The sequence below is a fragment of the Barbatula barbatula genome (assembly GCF_947034865.1).
Source record: "Barbatula barbatula genome assembly, chromosome: 6".
In the NCBI taxonomy this organism is placed as follows: Eukaryota; Metazoa; Chordata; class Actinopteri; order Cypriniformes; family Nemacheilidae; genus Barbatula; species Barbatula barbatula.
In genome coordinates, this window is record NC_136765.1 from 21,349,369 (window position 1) to 21,371,118 (window position 21,750).

Consider the following 21,750-nt stretch of genomic DNA (forward strand, 5'->3'; position numbering starts at 1 on the left):
GCGATACTCTCGAAATATTGAAGCACGTGAAAAGTAAGAAGCGTACCGCCAACACGAATTGACAGATGGACGGAATTTAAACGGCTCAGTTTAGATAGTGTGATGTTTGACTTTTGCAATGAAAATATTTTGTTGCGCAAATGGAAAACGAGAGAAAACTGTCATAAAGTCGTTAAATGGGATGGTTCTCTCTGATTCTTCTCAAGATTTTAATAGAAAATACTAGGGGTGAATCATTTTATGTTAAATGATGACATGGTGCTGAAGTTGCACTGGGATGCGCAATAAATGCACTTACAGTCTTTGTTTTTTCCTTTTGTTAAACTAAAGTGTATGTTTGTGGTTTAACAGTTGTATTTCACATTTAAACTGCACCCGAACCCAGTTTATGTGCCGTTGTATTATTTACATGGTTAATTCAGGGGGAACGTACTCGCTCCCTTGCTCTGAATTGGCTACTGACTACTGAGTGAGCTTTGGTCCACCCTGCATTCCCTATAAAACAAACCCAAGTGTGCCAAAACACAAGATGTTTAGGACACACTGAACTCTGTTTTGCACGTGGCTGGTGTGCACACTATTGTGCTTAACATGTCTAACAACAGTACATACTTGCCTATGTACACATCTTGCCATTAAACGTTGTCATTGACCTTTCCTCTGTGCAGATGTGAGAAAGTTCATGCTTGGCCACATGTATGGATTTACTATTGTAACGAGCCGTGTTGAATATGTCTACAGTTTGACGTTTTGTTCAACCCTGTATATTACTAAAATCGACGTCTAAGACAGCCTTCGAGTTTTGAGTACCTCTACTAACCCAAACTGCATGCATACTGATACACACACCTGCATGGCACCTAAAGGCATGATGGGAATGTTCACCCCTAGTTTTACATTGCTCTGCTTTGCTACCATAGGTCCTAGCACTACATGTCAAGAAGATTCCTGTGGCAACATGGGGATCTGCATCCAGCAGTGGGAGAACTACACCTGCGACTGCTCCATGACCTCCTTCACAGGATTGCAGTGTAATGACCGTAAGTGACCCTTTGTCCTCTGCGACTTCTGGATGTTTTCCCACATTGTTTATCTAGAGTATTTAGGTGTATTTATGTTCTAAATAAGTTATTGAACGTGCACTTAACTACGCAGTAGATGTTTGCTTGACCAAAGCCTATAAATATACTTAAGTGCGTATACGAACATTATGCATTTGTGTACTGAAGACTTCATGCAAGACGTCAAAGGTACGTGATTTTTAACATTGTCAGATACGGGTGGAACTTGTTGTATTTTCACTAAATACTATTCATTGTTTGTATTGTAATTAAGTCTGTACTTATAGTAAGTATGGTAAGAATCATACAGTGGTCCCACATAGGATTTGAACACTTAAGCCACACTTAAAACTTTTCTTTCATTGGTAAATATAACAATCCAATAGGCATTTATTTGACTCTAAGTGGGGCATAACTATCCAAATATTCCTTGGTACCATTTGTGTGCGATATTATCTTCATCGAGTCTATCGCTTATGATCTTAGTCATTTTTTTTTTTAAGTTGAAAGCTGATTGAAGTGTCATTAAGCCGTGAGATGAAAATGAGATTTTATGAGAGGCACAGCATCGTAGTCTTTCAAGTTCAAATCACTTCACTGAACTCTTTGTGGATTTAATCAGATCTGTTATTATAAAACGTGGTTGTTGAAAGTAAAAATGTGATCACAGCACATTGATTTAACAAGACACAATCACAAAAAGGATTGTCTCGCATCGGTTATGTAGCCCTTTCGGGACTCACGCAGTTTATCTGTTTGGGTGACCCTTTGTATTTTTGTTCCATAGACTACTTTACGGGTTATCTTTTGCATCGTGTCTGTCAACAGAGAAACGGAAAATAGAACAGCAAACAACGATCGATCAACAACAAATGTACTTGCGCCATGAAAAGAACAGTCATAATGATGTCATTGTTTGACATCACCGCCACAATAAAAGGTGTTATCTGTAAGCTGGTGAAGATAAACGCAATCCCGGCAGAGGCAAAAAGCATTTCATTGAGTCTCTGATATGACTTTGATTGCCTTCCTCCCCTCTGCTGCACGCACAACACCGTTGACCTTCCAGAGATAGACGAGTGATGTGCGGGATAGTGTGCTACTCTGCCGCTTTGACACATCGTATTTTGTGAGAGGATAGCAGTGAATCAAAAGCGTGTTAGTGAAGATAGGGACAGGCATAATTGAATAATGCAGGGAGATTGATGTGTGTGTGTCGGCTTTGTCAGTCTGAGAGAAAATCTGACTTGCTGCTGTACAAGAGGTGGATTTTTTTTCACGGTGGATTTCTTTTATAGGGATTTGAAAGCTGGTGGGTCCGGTAGATAAAAACTGAAATGTTTTATATATAGACATTTTTTTACATATTCATTAAAATTTTATTTAACAACTGTGAGTGCTGCCTTTTTGGGTTGTGTGTGAGATGTTTAACACTAGGTGGCAGTAATGCATTATACAGAGAAGATTCTTTCAAAATTCAGTCTTCGTTTACTCACTCTCTTGTCTTGTCATAGCAAATCTTTATTGCTAACTTTCTTCTACAGTACTGAAAAGAAGATATTTTGAAGAAAGTTGCTAACTGGACAGCACTGGCTCCATTCACTTCTGTTCTATGGACAAAAAAACAATGCAAGTGAATGGGGGCCGGTTAACAACATGCTTTGAAATATCGTCTTCTGTGTTCTGCAGAAGAACGTAAATGATGCCTGGTAAATTATGACATCATTTTATATGTTAAGCCATATAATATGGAACTTTGAGATAGTGTTTAGTTTCTTGTTAAATTGACCTATAATGGGATAAAAACGCCTGAGACCTCTAGTAAAAATATATTTGTTTAGCTAAATTCATTCCATATATTTTTTAATTAGTTATACAGCACTATTAATTTGGAATATTAACATGAATTTCATTACTTTAAGTATTCTGTAGAAATTGTTTTTTTAATGTAAAAAATAAAATAATAATAATGTTTTAGAAATACAGACCCCTGAATGGATTAAAATAAATTGAAGATTTTAGTTTTGTGTTGTGTTGTTGTCTATTTGCAAAAATGCATTAAGTTAATATTAAGGACAGCTGAGATTTAATGTCAAGTCTGTGCTCTAATTAGGTCCTTGAAATCATTTAACCTTTAAAAGGTCAAATCATATTGTTATATATTAAAAACTATAATCATTTATTTATTAGTCATGCTGCGTGTTACAATTGAGCTCTGTAACAGATAGCTTTTCAATTCAGCCAGAAGCTCATTTATTCATGCACATCTCTTTGATCGCAATCGGACGTTTCTAAATAGAACCAAAGTTGATCTTTTCTAGATTCAATTCTCTGCCCTGGTTTTAATAGTATTTTTTGTACAAATTTCCTCACCTTGTAAAATGTTTGTCAAAGTCAATACGTGAAGAAACATTATGCTAGAAGTCATGACAAGCACAACCAATAGATTATGATTTACTCAGGCCGAGTATCTCTCTTATTCTGTGATTATCCAAAGGTTTTTGTGCTGTATTCATTCTGAACTTATGTATTTGTATTGGATGTATTTACCCTCCTGTCCCAAATTAGGTTGAAATGTGTGTGCAGTGCTATTGCATTAGGCAGGGGCTCCATCGAGAGCATGTTTATGAATGAGATGCATTAGTTGCCTCTGTCAACAGCTATAGCTAAACAAACACCAAATTGCGACCGCAGTTGCCCCTCACGTCCGAAGGCTTTGCTTATTAATTTGGACACACTCTGCAGTCGCGTTGATTGAGTCGCCGTAATAAATGACTCGTTAGCAGCTCCATTGCCTGTTAAATGACCTCGATGCAATGAATATTGCTTAAAGGAATTAACCAGCATCTACTAGACACACTGAGCTGTTTATTCTGGAATTTAAAGGGCCTTGTTTCATATGGCATTCATATAGTTCTGAAAGGCAAAGCACTCAGATTCCACGAGCCGTTCACAGATGGCTTTTGAAGGAACTTTTCTATGCCATTGCTAATGAATTCCCTGAGGCTTCGGGGAAGGTGCCTGCCATTTTCTTGGCGGAGGTCCCTTGATGGCCAACTCATGCCATGTCTCCATGGCGTCATACTTAAGGTTTCAGATATGGACTTCGTATCTCCTTATTTGAAGAGATTTATGTCCTAGGGGAGATTAAAGTTCCTTGTGGTGCCGTTTCATACAATGTAAAGAATGCATACCTTGTCTTTGCTTTTTAAACTGTATTTCCACTCAACGATAATTAACTGGGTAAAATATTGCTTTGCATCATACGAAACGATACCCACAGGCATTCCCCCCAGGTCCGACATTCATTTATAAATACATGAATGAACAGACGGATACAAAAGTAACATGCCGGGGGATGCATTCGTATTCACCCATGTGTATCTGACATGAACAGTCTTTGTAATTAAGGAGCATCTCTGTACTTTGTCTTTGCTGGAGTGTTGGAAGGGAAATGGGAGGAGGAACTTCACGCCCCTGCTGGTAGTGAGACTTCATCAAATCTGTGTTCTCTTCACTCCATTAGAAACTGGAGAACCCATCCGAGCCACACCATCAATTAAGATGGCAACAAAAGCAAAGGCGCACCTTCCGCTATCTTGTGTCCAATGTAGTGTTACCCAGACAATACGTCTCTGCAGGGATCGGGAAACACATTAGAGATGAACATAAGACCAAGTGTAGTCTTATGTAATTTGTCTTAGGGAACAAATGTTCTGTAATGTAATAGTCAGACGTGTAAATGTGACTGTGATTACAAAGTGACTTCCTGTGTTGCAAATGGCTTTGACAGAAATGTTTTTTTATTTCAATATGAATGGTGCTTTACTGTTTATATTGGTTATATGAATATTTATGGCAGGGCTAGTCAACTGGTTGCCCGTGGGGCCAAATGCGGCCCGGCAGTCATCATTACCTGGCGCGCCCTAAAGTCCCAGTGAAATAAAAAATGACAATTCTTATTTTTTCATGAAATATTGCATCATTTATAGTAAATAGTTTATCAATGTGGATCATTTTCTTTTTAAAATTCATGTACCCTCATAATCTTCTGTTAAAATTTGAAAACGCACTTCCCCCCTGAAATGACTATCCATCTCAAATGACGTAATTTAGACTGCTTTGGCGGACATCCTTTAGCTCCTCCCCTTCAACTGTCAGTCTGCTGCCAGTTTCATAGCAAAATCAATTCAACAGCTGTTTTTACACATCCAATCAATATGCAGTGAAAAACGCAAGCCATGCCTACAAATTTTCTCCTTTGAAATTCCTTTTCACTCAGAAATGTGTCAGAATAAGCAATCGCAACTTCAGGTTCACGGGGACTTTAACATTTAAGAGACTTAAAGAACGGTGTGCTTTAAAAATCCACATCTTTGAAAGTCCAAAACGCTGCTACATTCAATAAAAAAAAAAGTAATTCCCGCGCCTCACAAAGATACACTTACGTTCCAATAATGCCATTTGATCAGTCTGTCCAAGAAACTTAAGGTTATTCACAACGTTATAACCTGCAATCCACAACCACAGGCAATCCGCTTTGCGCACACGATGGGTCGCATATCAAAACATGTCTTGTGCCATGAAAGTACCTGCAAGAAGGGTACACTACGTGAACGGTTGTCTCAGATAACGGAAAAACTGTGTTCATTATGTATCATTTAAATGGCTATATTCACGAAAAACTGCTGTTTGTCTCCCTCCAGAACTCGTACTACAAAGGATCTGTGCTTCTAAGTGCATGAGGCCCATAAATGCGATTGATTTCACCCGAAGATGCGATGATAGCATTCAGTTTCTTGCACAGATCAATGGATTCGCTTTATATAAGACGCCAGTCACAAGGGGCAGGGATCACTTTTGTGCTGAATGTATTAGCATTTTTACTTTCATTGATTTAACTTTAATTAATTCAATTACATATCTTCATAAATAACTTCTTGAAAACAATGCCACACACATCTTGGATGTACTGGGGGTGAGTAAATTAACAGCAATTTCATTTTTGGGTAAACTAATGCAATAAGAAATATAAAATACTAAAAAGACAATATCCCTTTTAATTACATATCATGAAAAGGCATGGATGCAATATTTGTGTGCATGGTTTAATATAAGTAACAGCAACAAAAACAATATAAAAGTAACACAAAAATAGGAAATAACAGAAGGAAATGAAAAGTAGTTGAAGACCCCTGGTTTATGGGTTTGAGCTTAGCTTTAAGCTTAAAGTGATAGTTCACCCAAAAATGAACATTTTGTCATCACTTATTTCCCCCTTTGTAATTTCAAACATGCAGAGCAAAAGAATATTCAAACAATGGCAGAACCCATTTTCTTATAGACACAAGACCAAGTCAATAGGTTACACGGTTGTTCGGTTACCAACATTCTCCAGAATACCATCTTCTGTGTTCTGCAGAAGAAAGAAAGTCATACTGGTTTGAAATGACACGAGGTTAAGTAAATGATGAAAGAATTTTCATTTTCGGGTGAAAAAAAACCTTTTGTTAAAAAATCTAAATCTGTAGTGCATTTTTGTAAAAGGGCTAAAGACTCAAGGCACTGTTTGGGGTTTGGCAGAACCTTTGAGGAACATCACTTTATAAAATATGTATATATCAGGTCTTTTAAAAGAAACCTTCCCTTTCTGAGAACTTTAAAGACTGTTTACAGTTATCCGAGTAATCATATTATACTATAAAAACTGAGAGGGACTCCAAATGTATGTGTAATGTGTATATCCTCCCTTCTGCAGTTTAAGAATCCCAATTGGTGCCTTAACTGATCTTTTCTTTTTTGCAGTATTCCGATAAATTACTGGTTATTCCTGGAGCATTCATGCTAATATTCTTCATTGTTTACCGAAGCTTTTTTCACATTTTTAACAAAGCAACAACCCTTTTGGATATAGATTTCTCTGCTCTAATGCAAGAATCCTACAGAAAAGGTTGCTTGGAAACACGGCAAGACAAAATGCATAGTGTATCATAATAACTCAAACAGAATAATGCAGTGAAAAAGTATGTTTGGATGAAATATGGATGGTTTTAGCAAGAACTTTGGGTTAATGTTGTCATCCTATTAATATTCATAAATCTATTTGATTATGTGCACACACGCACACAGAAGCCTTCATGCCATGAGTAATGTAAACAGTAGGTTTATGACTGTCCGGTAAAGAAAAATTTGCCTTTCAGTCCGTCAGACTCGAAAGCAGAAAATCTTATTTGTTTGTGCAGTTCATAAGCATCAGTCATCAGACCCTTTCTGGACGGGTTTGTAGAATGCCATAAGTCATGCAGGGCTATCTGGGTGGGGCTGTTTCCGTGACTCTCCGTTAAAAATGCTGTCGTTGATGAAAAACCCAAAGTGCCGCCAAGATGAATCGCTCATGTGAGTCCATATTCATCACCCAGGTGTCCCGCACTTCCGATGGCCCCTGACACATGATAAAGAGCCGTGAGACAGGGGAAATGACCTCATCTGACAGCCTCAAAGAGAACCAGCGGTACAATGGAAATAAATTGGAGCGTTTGCAGGAAATATTACGGCACGCCTTATTCATGATGTGTGGTGTGATGTGCTCCGGGCCGGCAATTGAATTGGAAGCGTTTTATTATTTTAGTTTAGTTTACGGTGAAGCGAGACGATGAAGGAGCTGTCTAAAAAATACAACCGGATCGATCTGCGAAGGTTTAATATCCTTCATTTCTTTCGATCGACCTAGTGGTCCTCTTTCGGTCCCGGTGTTATATACTGTATGCATCTGTGAGTCTTGCTTGTTTGCTTTTGCTGTCTTTCTGGTGGCTTTGGTCTGTAATGACTATCAGTTTGTTTGCGTATGTAATGGTAAATCGTTTTCTTTCCGTAGAAATATTTTGATTTAATCCGATTGGCCAGTCATGTTCTGTTGGTGATACTGTTTTATGTGTTTACCACAAGGCCTCAATACAGTATGCTCAGTATTTAGAATCGTTTCTTTTAAAACGAAATTATTTTGATCTCTCTCGCACCTCTGCTAAGAAAACGAAAAACACAATCTCTGCATAATCTAATAATCTTGAATAACACTTTATTCTCTGAAGTCCTTGTTTAACGTTTGAAATCTATCTCAAATCAATACTGTCCTCTGATACCATTATTTGACGATCTGTGCCGGCTACCGCGCTCCACCAACAGAAGCTCCCGACACGACCATCAAACGTGGTTTCCAGCGAGTGACTTCATTCATTATGGCTCGTAAAGAAATAGTAGTGGGCAAAAATCAATTTTTGGTCTGGCAAGGTGACCTTGTGGGTGGGGAAGTGATCTTTGCTGTAAGGCTTAGTCACTCAAGTGGAGCTATCCATCACTGCGCATTTCCAGGAAAAACAAATTATGCCCTGTACCAGCACATAAATGTGGACAATCAATATCTCTGCCCGGCCTCAAATGCCACACATTTTACACACACATTTCTAATCATCTCGTCTTTCCCCCTCTGCACAACTCAATGGTGTGTGTCGTATGCATTTACTTTTCTTTCTGTTATATCATTATTTTTTACTTGCATATGGTTGCTAAAGCAATAGTTCACCCAAAAATTTTAATCTCTTGTCATTCCAAACCTATGTACCTTTTGCAGAACGCAAAATAAATCTGAAGAGCCAAACCACATTAGCCCCCATTGACTTGAATTATATAAACATAAATCTACAGAGACTTATACCACAGAGACAAAATCTTCTTTTGCGTGTCACAGAAGAAAGAGTTACATACAGGTTTTGCATGAGTTAAGAGCGAAACAATTATAACTGCATTTCGATTAATTTATGTGGTGAACTATTCCTTTAAAGTGTGACTTTGTCTTCCGAGCTAATTTAATGTTTTTATACTTTCTGGTTCAGCGGTGTGTGCATATACTACAGATGAAAGAATAACGAAAGACGATTTTGAGTCAGCATTTTCTAAATTTTTATTAGATGTAAGTTTTATAAGTTGAAGAGAATCACATATTTCTGAAAACCATTGCAAATTGTAAGTGATGTACTAGGTGGATTATTAAGGTTTTAAGCCCTTATCCCACCGTATACTGGCGAGTATGTTAGTACTCTATTTCTTTACTATCATCAACTGATTGAATGGACAGAATGAAGCAACCCAGACTTGAAGCAAGAGTTCAGAATAAATTGGCATAACAGCAGTAAACAGCCTTTATGCAGTGTTTCCTTTCTTGTCTTAGAAACCCTCACCTTAATTCTGTTTTATATGTTTAACAAAACAAGATCTTTCCCCCTGGATTCTGCTTCCTCACCCCCTGAGGTACAGTTCACATACCCCTGGTCGGGATTCACACGTGTGCAGCATCTAAATTAGATGCTCGATACCACCCCGTGGATTTACAAAAAAAACCTTAACATAACAAAAATAAGTGTCAAAGGTATAAGGAGATATTGAAAAAGGGTATAAAAACGTGACATCCATTTTTAGATAACTCTCAGTGTGTTCAGGATTTTTCTTCAGGATTTGAAAAAATCAACCCGGATTGGGTTTTTTCACGAAGTGAACCTTTCATGTTGCCAGAGAAATCGTTACATGGAACGTGGTCAAAGCTCCTCTCTCCTCCTCTCTTATCTGCGCAATCCTGCTCTGATTGAAGCGCTAACTCTCGACTGTCTTTGATCACTTCATGTGTCACTTACAACTCCCCTGAATGGAGTCTCATCTTTTTCAGCCGCTGAAATCCAGATCGGCTTCGGCCCTTATCAAAAACACAATTAGAAGTCTCTAAAAAAAGCTCTTTCTTACCCGTGCAATCCGTTGCATTCATCCTTATTTAATCTTGTCTTTTTTTTTTTAGCAGCATATGTTTATTGAAGAATTGGATGGATTTTCCGCTGCTGTCCAATAATCAGGTTTATTTTTTGAATCATGTAAATTATGTTTAGGTTGGTTCCTGCCTTCATTAGTCAGCACAGATACGAGGCTGCTGTGTGATGTCATTTCTTTAGCTCAGTATCTTTGGCCGCCGGGACTGTCACGCCATAGAAGATTCTTCTCGGTTAGACAGGCAGGACTTCTGGAAAGCATTAATTACCGCAGAATGGGACCATTAATCAGAGCTGTCTATGCCAGACAAAGCAGAAGGCAACTGAGGAGGACTCCTCTCTGCCTGCACACTGAATGACTGGAGGTGTTCTTCTGCATAGCGCACCAGTGCACATGAGAGCTGCAGCCAAACTAGGACACTGACATAATGAAGACAGATCTGCTCTGGGGACCTTAACATATTTATATGTCCTCACAACAAGGGACAAGGAGGTCCTAAAAGGCGTGCTCGAATTGAACTTAAATAACCTTTATGCACTCTTGATGTTCTGCGATAACGGCAGATGGAGAAATGTTAAATGTAAGCTCGCTTCGTTTGAAAATAGTTTTAGCCTTAAAATATTTCTATAAATTTATAATTTCAGTTGGACATCATTTTACTTCAACCCACATAAGGTTACCTGCAATTTTATGTTACAGTCAGAGATGACAAAATAGATGCAAATGTTATGGATTGCAGCTTTAACGGGCAAAATTTACTAACAGCTTGCGCCAACGCAAATGCCTATTTTTGCATTAAAAAAAGAATCTCAGTATTTACTATAGAAACGCTGTGAAAATTAGAGATGAAAAGGCGTGGACACGGCTGTTTTTGTGACTGACCTTATTGCATATGCATTTGTAGGAGTTTCCTCTTCAGACTTGAACTTTATGTCGCTTGTCATTGTACTGGTATTTGCGGATTTAATAAAAGAAAAGCATGTTTTAAATCCTAATCTGTGGTTCTTTTAGAAGATTGTATTAGTCATTATTGGAATGAGATGTTGTGTCTTCTTGATCTATAGGTTAAAAAAATAAACTTAATTCCTTAGTGAAAGTTTTGTTTTTTTCAGACCCCATTGGCATATTTTGTTTAAAGCCAAAACAAAATCTTTCTCATTCTGTACTTAAATCTATCTTGTCAAGTCAAGTCAATTTTATTAATATAGCGCTTTTTTACAATTTTCATTGTTACAAAGCAGCTGTACATGAAAAATACTGACAATAAGAAAAACATTTAAAGTTATGCAAGTAAAAACAAAAAAGGTGAAAACCGATTCAAACACACTCGCATACAAAACACTCCACACACACAACAGGCACACGTACTAACACACATAGACACACACACACAAATGCTCACACACGCGGACACTCAAACACGCACGCATGCACAATCATTGACAATCACACATTAAAGTGACCTATTTGTCAGTTAAGGTGAACCATACCTGAAATGTGACCTCTGCATTTAACCCACCCAGATAGTAATGAACACACGCACAGCAAGTCGTGAACACACATACACCCGGAGCAGTGGGCAGCTATCACTGCAGCGTCCAGGGAGCAAGTAGGGGTAAGGTGCCTTGCTCAAGGGCACCTCAGTCGTTACCTGCCGGCCCTGAGGATCGAACTGGCAACTTTCTGGTCACGAGTCCGACTCTCTAACCATAAGGCCACGACTGCGAAGAAGATGAATAGTGTGAGTAGTGTATTCACATAAACATACAGATGAAGCACTTATTCAACTGAAAATATGGAATGTGGAACTCTGGACACCACGTTTTATTGAAATGCATTGTGTTATGCAATTGACACTGTTTGCCCTCATCCGGTTAAGTATGAGGGGGTTTCATACCCATATAGAGCAAGGCTATTCAGCTCAATACCTGGAGGGCTAATGTCCTGTATTCTCCAGCTCTGATTAAAAGTACATGTAATTTTCAAGCGATCCCAAATACTTTAATTTGCTTGTTCAGACAGGTTTGATTAAGGTTGACACCAAACCCTCCAGGACATTGACCCTCCAGGACTTCAGTTCAATAGCTGTGCCCTAGAGGATGCTAATTTTGTCAATAGTGTGCAAATACTAATAGACTTTTAATGAGCTAAACACATCTGATTCAATAGTAAAATCAATTTAAACAGCGCTGCTAGCTGAAGCCTGTGGGCAAACAATAAGACAAACTTTGCTAGAAATCCATGTAGGTTTGGAAGACAGTTCACAGAGAGACAATGTCTTTTGAGTGAGTCCTAAGTAACGTTGTTTCATCTGTCTTCTTTCATTTGCGCATGTCTTTTTAAAAAGTGAATGTGCTACTGTAAGTAAAACCACTGGGCATTTTAAGACTGTTTTAAGTCATCACTAGTCTCAAGATCTAATTTTTGTGATGGAATACTTTTGAATTTGTCCATCTTTGTAGCAATGATCTTAGTAAAGCTTCTTCCCTTTCAGATTACATATATATTGCTTGGTGTAATGTTTTTGAAGCCAATGAAGCAGATACTTTGTGTCGTTTTGGTATTTTGCAGCACACATTCAAAAGGAATTTGACAAATCTCATTGATCTCTCTCACCAACCACTCTGAATACTCTGTTTAATGTTGCATCACATCCCTGCCTTGGATAACATGGCAAATGTTTTGAACTTTTTCAGGGCTTTACTTACTGTGCTTTTATACCGCTGCCCTCGAGTGCATCAAAAATCGCTTTGGCCACCCTGCCAAAAACACTGTAGAAAGATTTGTGGATGCTCTTGAATGGTCTGAACCCAATGTGTACAGGCCTTCGTTCTCTGGAAACCTCTCAAGCGGTGGACTTCCACGTTCCGATTGGTTGTTGACGAACCGCGTCGTAGCTCATTACCATAATGTTGACCTGATTTCAACTCTCCTCGATGCCCTCAACGGCCGCGCCGCGCCGCTGCTGGCTCACATTAAAAATGATTGACTTCCGGCCACTTTGACGCTCTCGACGGCGGCAGTGTGAACGCACAACTAGAGTTTGAGCTTTGCCATGGCTGTGTGAAATGTATGTATAATATGAAAAATGTCATTACTGTTTTATCAGTTTCAGTCGTCACATCCTGATCTCATGGAAATTCATATCTACTTTATTTCGTTTCAATTTGTGCAATGTGAATCATACAAAAACATATTTTATTTAAAACGCCACATTGAAGCACCACCCCTAAACCTAACATCAGTGGTGCGAAAGCAAATCGTACTTAAGAATGAGGTTCTACGAATTAGCCATCTCGTAAAACAGTTAACGGAGCAATGTGGAGATTTTAGTGACATCTAGCGGTGAGGTTGCGAAATGCAACCAACGGCTCACTCCACCCCTCCCTTTCGAAGCACTACAGCGGCACTCACAGGACACATATGTCCTTGCGTTTTCGCTTCTTTGCCGAATGAGATAACGTATTTATCTTCTTGCTCTGTAGAGGGTTCCGTTTATGCCTACTGTAGAAACAACATGGCAAATTCCACGCAAGGGGACCTGCGGTGCTAGAAATATCTAATTTTAAGGTAATAAAGACATAACGCTTCACTACGTAAGGTCTTTATTCACCTTTGAAGACATAGTTATGTATATTATATTGCATTTGTGTCTATATATCCAACACATTGGACCATTAATAATAGCTGTGAGATTGTGTTGGACGTCATTGTCGGAGGTGATGTGATGTCATTCTCCCCCCAGAAGTCCATGACCAGTCCATCTTAAAAGCAGCCGTGTACGTTTGACAATCCAAATTCTGTCTTCTGCCTGTTGATGATCTCCTGCAGAGAACTGATTTACCACTAGCACGTTTTAATGGCCGTTAACTTTGCAGCCAACACCGGCTAATGAGTCCACAATAATTAGTTGAGGTACGCTGAGCAGCGCCAGTAAAAGTCCAGGTGGTGTGACAAATTACAAAGGTGCTCAAGCCCTTACACAAGAACAAGAGAGGAGAGACCCTTTGCCCGTGCTCAACTCTTGAGTCTAAAACAGCTAATTCTGAGTCAAAAATCCTTACATTATGTCTCCAGTTAACATTTATTCTTCTGTAATTTAATCAAGTTTTAGACAGTCAGCTTTAGAAATTAGCATAAAGTCTACTCTGTTGCGTTCCAAAGACACTGCAACCTTTGTAAGAAAATAAAAAATAGTCTGTTGACATGATATTGGCACATATTGCATTTCCTATATTTACGCCTAGAACAGATTCTAAATATACTGCTGCATATTTTGAGTTCTCACATCCAGGCTGTCAGTTTGGCTTTGGTTACCTGTAAGATCCCTCGCTCAGGTATTTATTTGATGTCTCTCAGGTGCTTTTTTTTAGAGGGAGGCACAGCTTAAGATGAAAGAGGAAGTTCCCTCGCAAGATTATGTACACTGAATAATTTAAAGAGGAGGAAGAAAGCTCAATTCTGTTAACCTTGTAAGTTATTTATTGTTTTTAGATGGCTGTCATGTTTGCTAATATCCTCCCCCGTCAGTCGCAACTGAAAATGGAAATTCGGCAGAGTCGTTTTTGAAACGCCGTCTTCAGCGTGCATGCACATTCTGACGGATAACTCCAACAAGGCTGGAATTTTTCTGGTTGGGAGGAAGCGCAGAGGAGCTTTGAATACATTTATGCTTCTTTTGCTTTACCTGGGAAAAACTATAGATGTTGCAGTTGAAGAATCCTCATGAACTGAAAACCGAGTCTGGAATGATTTATAGTTGATATTAAAATGAAAATCCTGTCATCATTTCTATAGGTTCCTCTAAACCTTTTCATATAAACAACATGAATGTGGACTGGGCTGTCACACTTAAAGGGACAGTTCACCCAAAAATGAAAATTCGAAAGTTTTATAATTTACTTACCCTGAAGTTGTCCTAAATCTGTATACATGTTTATGTTCTGATGAACACAGAGAAATATATTGGGATGTGTGCTTGTAAACACTTCTTAACCACCTTTGACTACCATAGTAGGAAACACATTTGTAATTTCTTGCTGTTGAACACAAAAGAAGATATTTTGAAAAATGTAGGAAAGCAAACCCTTCTAGGGTATTTTTGACTACCATTGTAGTTTTTATATGATGGTTGTCAATGGTGATCAAAATCCTTCTCCGTATTCTTCAAAACAAATACATTTGGAACAAATTGAGCGTAAGTAAATGATGACAGAATTTATTTTCTATTTTTGGGTGAACTGTCCCTTTAAACAAGTAACAAAAAAGAAATGTAGTCTTGTAGAGCAGTGGTTCTTAAACAGGGGGCGACAGATTTTGTGGTATTTTATGAAATATAGACATTTATCATGTATTTTATCCAATCAAACCTTAAATAAGCCTAATAATTGATGTTCCAGCATTGTATAACTGATTTTTTTTTATTTAATTAACATTTGAAGTTTAAGATTATAAGTCTTTATTTGGGGGCCGCAAAGTGATGCCCCTACACAAAGGGGGGCTTTCCACGAAAGTGTTTGAGAACCACTGTTGTACACTACTTTCAATAGGGTTGACAGGCAAATCGCATTCCCTTTAAAAGATGGGAAATGAAGCACAATAGACCTACATTAGACAAAAAATTTACAGATTTTGCTTACATTTTCATATTGTTTCATATTTGTCTTTCAAGCCTAGATCACAGATACATTTTTTGAAGAAGAACATTTCCAAATCATAATCCATATTGTAAACTGTTGAAGGTGATCACTCTGAGCCCATCCTCGTTTTTACCCCTCCCAGGATCATAAAGTTCCTTCGCAGTCGTTTTAGATGAATTTCCAAAGCACTTCCCTGACAGATGGCTTCTTTTACAGAGTGCCGTGATAAATAGATTGTGAAATAAAAGGTGAGACACAGGCCAGCATTTTTATGGTTTGAAGGTGCAAGCTGCTCCAGGTGCAGATGCATGAGGAAAATGTCTGGGTACTAAAACACTATATTTCTGGGCCAGGGGGAGCATTTCGCAAACACTGGTTGATAAGGAGGAAAAGATAATACTGATGAAAACAAGAGTGAGTCGAGAGAAAAAAGATGGAGAAATTGGAGGGTGATTTGTACGGACATCAAAGGTCAACCGGGACCAATTTTCATGCTTTGGCTTTCCTCCCGGGAAAGGACGAGGTTTAGCTGACTTGTTCTTTATTTTATATTTTCAATTTTCTTAAGCATTCGCTCAAGGTCAGCTTGGGAGTGCGAATTGACACGTACGTCAACATCACAACTGCAGTGCAGTTCATTTACAAACAATTCACGACTTTAGAAAAGTGACCGTGTGGACGTGACATCTTGAATCAGTTTTGCATTAAACACCTTTCTTTTATTTCTTAAAGGAACAGTTCGCCCAAAGATAATTTACTTGCCCTCAAGTTGTTCCAAATCTTTATGAATTTCTCTGGTCAGATGAACACAGAGAAAGATATTTGGAAGAATGCTTGTAACCAAACAGTTCTTGGCCACCCTTGTCTACCATAGTTTGAAAAATTGCTTTATGAATATATTTTTCTATTGAAGAGAACTGATGATATTTTGAATAATGTTGGAATGCAAGAACAAAAAAATTATACAGATTTGGAACAACTCGAAGGGTGAGTCAATGACGACAAAATTTTTATCTTTGGGTGAACTGTCCCTTTAAGCCGTGTAAAGGTCTTAAGATTATTTTAAAAAACACATCAGAGTGGCAGATGTTCGGCTGTTTACACAAAGTCTAGCTTCTCAAAAGACCCCAGTTTCCAAATGTCCTTTCCACGTCCTCCCGTGGTCATTTGATAAATCACACTGCCTTTATGCGGCGGCCCTGTGCCTTTGAAGCCCACAGAGCTACTTTTGGCACAGCATCACTAGGGTTCTGAAAGACTGGAGGTAAATTCTGAAGCCCTCACTAATTCTCTCATTGTTTCTGGTGTTTTCCTTCCTCAGAGCAAATGGCAAGTCGTGTATCTCCCAGAGAGAGTTGCCTATATAGCACTTGGCTGCTCCTATGGCTCCTTTAGGGTTTTGTTTTACCTGGACAGTTCCTAGGACTTTCGCCTCACTTCACCTGCATTGCATTTCTTCCTTCGCTTGTGAATAATTCATGACGTCGCCGTGTTTGGTTTGGGGCGGTGGGTCTGTTTTTCCCGCAGGTGTAATGAGAGGCAGAAGTGGTGGGCTTTGAAAAGGATTCTGTATGGACGCAGGCCAAAGCTTTTCTCCCCTTCCATGGGTTCAATGTGACCGTGGAGTGAGCCATGCTAAATTTACCTCTAATGTCTCTCTAAGATCCACCTCCGCCCCCCTCTGTTCGGTAATAAGACCTGTTTACCTCCACTGGCATACGCCACCATTTTCCCTTCCCTTCTAAGAGGCTTTGCAGCATTTGTTTGTGAACTCCAGACCTTGTCTTTCTGAAACACATTAGTTATCATGTGGAGTGTAATCTGAGCACATGTGATGTTTTTTCCCCCGGTGTAATGTGTTTATAGAATATGGCAGCCCTGTCAGATCAATAAAACCAACACGGGACGACTCGGGTTGAACAAGCCTGAGAACCAAACAAAAAGAGCTGCTGTATCACATGCACGGCTATCGTTTCCTATCCCAATATCATCTGAACTCCTGTCAAGCCCGTCAGATGAATCGTGACATGTTGTCTGTGACACATTTATGTAACCGACGTGTGCACTCATGCCATCGTGCCGATTATAAATCTTGGCCACCCCGGATCGACCGTCATTCAGACGACGAGATTTTTTCAGTATGGTACGAGACATTTGTTAATGATGAGCTGATTTGAGTTGAGGTTTTATTCCTCCTGGTTCCCAAACATATCAGAGAATAAGATGAGCAGAAGAGACAAAAGACTTCAGGCAAGAAATGACGGCAAATTTTTCATTCTGTTGCTTTTCAGAGCAGATTATAACCCCATGCCCTTACGTCGTCATTACTGGCATGGGCGACACCTCCCATCGGAGTCGTATAGATACACAGATTCACATTCAACAGACATGTTAACAATTGCTGGCAATTACAGCAAACAGACGAGAACATAGAAGGTTGAGGGAAGGTCAGTCAACATGACCTGAATCACAGTTGTGTGTGCTCTGTCATTTTCTTCAACAAAATGCTCTCGACCCTTTTTTCTTTCTCTGCGCTTTCATCTCTTTCCTCTGAAAAGTTCTTGCGAGGGTGATTTTGATTATTGTTGGCAACTGGATCTTGTTGCGCAAATTCTGTTGAGGCTTCCTTACGTGACAGTTTTCCACTAAAAACGTGTGCCTTTAAATGTCTCTGGAGAAATGTCTTCATGCAATGACAAGTTTCTTTCTATTTCAACATTGTCATTCTCATATTTGTTTGATCTGTGTGTTGCATTAAAAAGCGAACAAACCAAATGCTTTTGTGCAGTAGCTTGTGAAGTTCAACCTTACTGCAGATCGGAATTGTGTTGAGTTTTCTTGTTTTGTTTGTTTGTTTTTTCAAAACTAGGCTTGTGCCATTTAACTGAATGAAAAATATCCTAAACCAATTTAACAATACATTTTTAGAATTGAGGAATTGGTAAAAATGTATGTAAAAATGTAAATGGAACGAATAGAAATAACTGAATTATTATGTTATATAATAATATTAAGTTATATTATAATTAGTCTGTCAAATTCATCACAATTAATCGCATCGTGAATAAAAGTGTGTATTTACATAATATATGTCTATCTACTGTGCATATACAAATTTTGCATATTTAAACTAATAAACTAACACATACATGTATATAAATGTAGGAAATATTAAGATGGATTTATTTATATTTACTAATAATTTAAATAATTTATAAATGTTTATATTTGATTTTTTTCTTTCTTTCTTACATATATATGCATGCATGCATGTATGTGGATGTGTTTATAAAAACGAAATGAATAAACCGTACAGTAAACCGACATATATTATGTAAACACAAACATTTATAATGCATGCAAGAAATTGTTGGACAGCCTTAAATTAGTCTAATAACAGTCTACATTTCCGTGCATGTACTTTGTGGAGGCAAACTTGTATTTAATTCCTTTTCCTATAAACATTTATTTTTTAACAGTGGAAATTTGTTTTTTTTCTTGAACCTGTTAAACCCTACAGATTATCCATATACACACAAAAAAATGCGCTATAATGTATGCATCACAAGACTGTGAGGGATTTCTTTCTTACCCATACTTGACAGCTTTGAAGCGCATCTACCTCACCACCTGTGCATGGGATGCACCGCGAGCTGTATTCAAAATGCTTACCAAGGAATTCGTTCATCGATCGTCAGCAAAACACGTCTTCGAGACACGCGCTACCTCTCAGCTTCTCAATATTTCATCAAAACAACATTAACCCCTTCGCATGACTCAGCTCTTCACCGCGCTCATTGTCGTACATTTATTGCACCTTCGCTTTGGTGTCGTAGTCAACCGTGACCCCGTTAAGAAAGCTCATTGTCGTTTGCCGTATTTCACGTGAAGGCCTACACAGGTTTAACCAATGGAAACAATTTCCCCTGGCGTTCAATAATGACCCAATAGTTTATAATTGACCTTACGTGTGATTTGTCTGCACTATAAACAAGAGCATTTCAAGTGGGAGGGGATCGTCTGAGCGACCTTTAGATTTTGATTATCTTAATCGGTCGCAGGGACTTTGCGGCCACGCCGTGCATAAGCAGCATTCAGCAGTTTCCTGGAGGTTAAAATCAGCTTTTTGGCTGCTGTTCTATTTTGCGAGCAGCTGTGCAATTTTCACGTCTGCCTAAAAAGCTATAAAATTTTATTCGAGTCTTTCTTAAGGTGTCATGATCCTCAGATTTCCAGGTGTGATGTTATGATGGATGCGCACCTTAGCGAAGCTTTTTTCCTTGGGTCCCCAATGTGCCTTCAAGCACAAAACTGTAAATAACCGAAGAGCTGTAATATATTATCATTGCACTGTACTGGTTTCATATTTGAGCCGGCTCTGACAGTAGGTCATATCTGACACATTTATCACATATTTGCATGGCCATATGGACTTGTATTAAGGGGTCGAAAAGCCTTAATGCAGCATTCAAAATTCATGTGTGCGATATTTAATGGAGCATGTGAAATACTTCATTAAAACTCATAGATCCCTCAATAGAAGTCCAGATTATATGATGAATATGAAGTTTGTGAGTCTGTAGGGAAATAGTTTGCTCATGAACATTGCTTAAGCTTCATCCTCCCATCTGTGCACCCTCAAATTTCGACAATTAGGCATCAAACCACTCAAGCAGATACTATAGTATGGTCTATATACATCTATATGTTGTGAAGCATCTTTCCTCATGTAAAAAAAAAACAGGATGCTGGCAGGTGTTTGTAATGCAGATGTGAGATAAGTGGGCATATGCTCTTCTGCAAACATTAGAATTAATCGCCGGATTTACGGCGATGACAGCCCATCTCTAGCTTGAGCCACGCTAAAAGGATTCTGTTGGGTTAGGTTTATTTTTTTATTACGACTGTCTGACTGTACGTGATCCTGCTTATTTCATTGCTACCTGACACAAAATATTGATTTAAGAAGAAATAGTTTATTGGTTGTTTTTTGATTACGTGAAACATTTGAGCAGCGCCAGGAAAGGAGCCACTTAATCCCGCGGATGTGCAGCGGTTATTGAGAAAATATCAGAATGATGCGATCCACCAATCAGAATCGAGTATTCCACATGGCCTTGTAATAAATGACGATATGTTCCGCTCCTTAGCTATAAGCAAGGATTCCTGTATTTCACAGTTTATATTGACTTATCATTGGCAGCAGCTTCAGATGTCAACCTCTGACCTGCAGGAACTTGAAGTCGAGTTTGGTTACTGGCGCTCGGTGAGGAACCGAATGCCGTCCCCCGGTCACTGAGGCTGACATGCATTCGTTACGGCTGCAAGTTCCCTTGGTAGAACAGATCAAAGGGAAGGAGGTGTGGCTGACAGCTGACCACAGATGCGGCTATCAGAGGCTGCATCTAAAAGATAAATGCATGCATCTCGAGAAGTGCCACTGGCCTCCTTCCTGTAGTAGAGAGACTGGGTGTAATTGAGAAATATGGCTTCTGCCAAAGAGGGGGACACAAAGTCCTCTACATGTGTGTGTTCGTTTGGCGAAACAAGGTGAATCTTCTTCAAGAGCTTGCAGTGTTTATGTACTGAGCTCCAGCCAGTCCTGTAGACAAATGGTCCCACCTCCAAGAGTGTAAATTATGGGTTATTAATGTTCCTCATTGAAGGTGTATTTATATCTTGCTGTGAGGAAGCTGATGATGCTGCTTTGCAAGAATGACTTTGGAGAGGAAAGAGAAAAACTCTCAGAAATCTTTCTCTCTGTGTCTATTGACATTCATACTAGTTTAACTTGTTCATTAACATACTCAAACATACAAGTACATGCATCACATGAGCATCTCATAAATGTCTTATAACGACATCCCCAACACACCATCAAATGATGGATCGTGTTTAATGGCTTTTGTAATGAAAGTGGTTGTGGTTGAAATGACATTTTAAACACTATAGCATTCTGTGTATCCTAAATCGAGACTATAATTGCATTTTTACACTTTGAATTGCACATTGTCTTTACATTTTAAATTATAGTTTGGTTATAAGTGGCACACTTTAAAAAATGTATATACATTTTTTTGTGAAACATTTGAAATTCTCTTAATTTTATTCCCACAATTATAATTTGCGTATACAATATTTTTTAATATACCACACTAAACTGTTTTACTTATATTTAATAATGAAAGGATCAAATCATTTATTTAAATCATATTTTTATGATATATTTTTTTAAGTGA

At 38.6% G+C, this 21,750-nt stretch overlaps 1 protein-coding gene across 1 annotated transcript in view; it reads left to right on the top strand.

Moving 5' to 3' along the window:
• The window catches only part of nrxn3a (neurexin 3a), a gene marked incomplete at its 3' end in the record, with an annotated part of 172,585 nt that overhangs the window by 33,898 nt on the left and 116,937 nt on the right, over positions 1 to 21,750 (top strand). Inside the window, exon 10 of the mRNA XM_079458793.1 lies at positions 921 to 1,040. Coding sequence (XP_079314919.1) covers positions 921 to 1,040 — 120 coding nt within the window. The remainder of the gene's footprint in view (positions 1 to 920; positions 1,041 to 21,750) is intronic.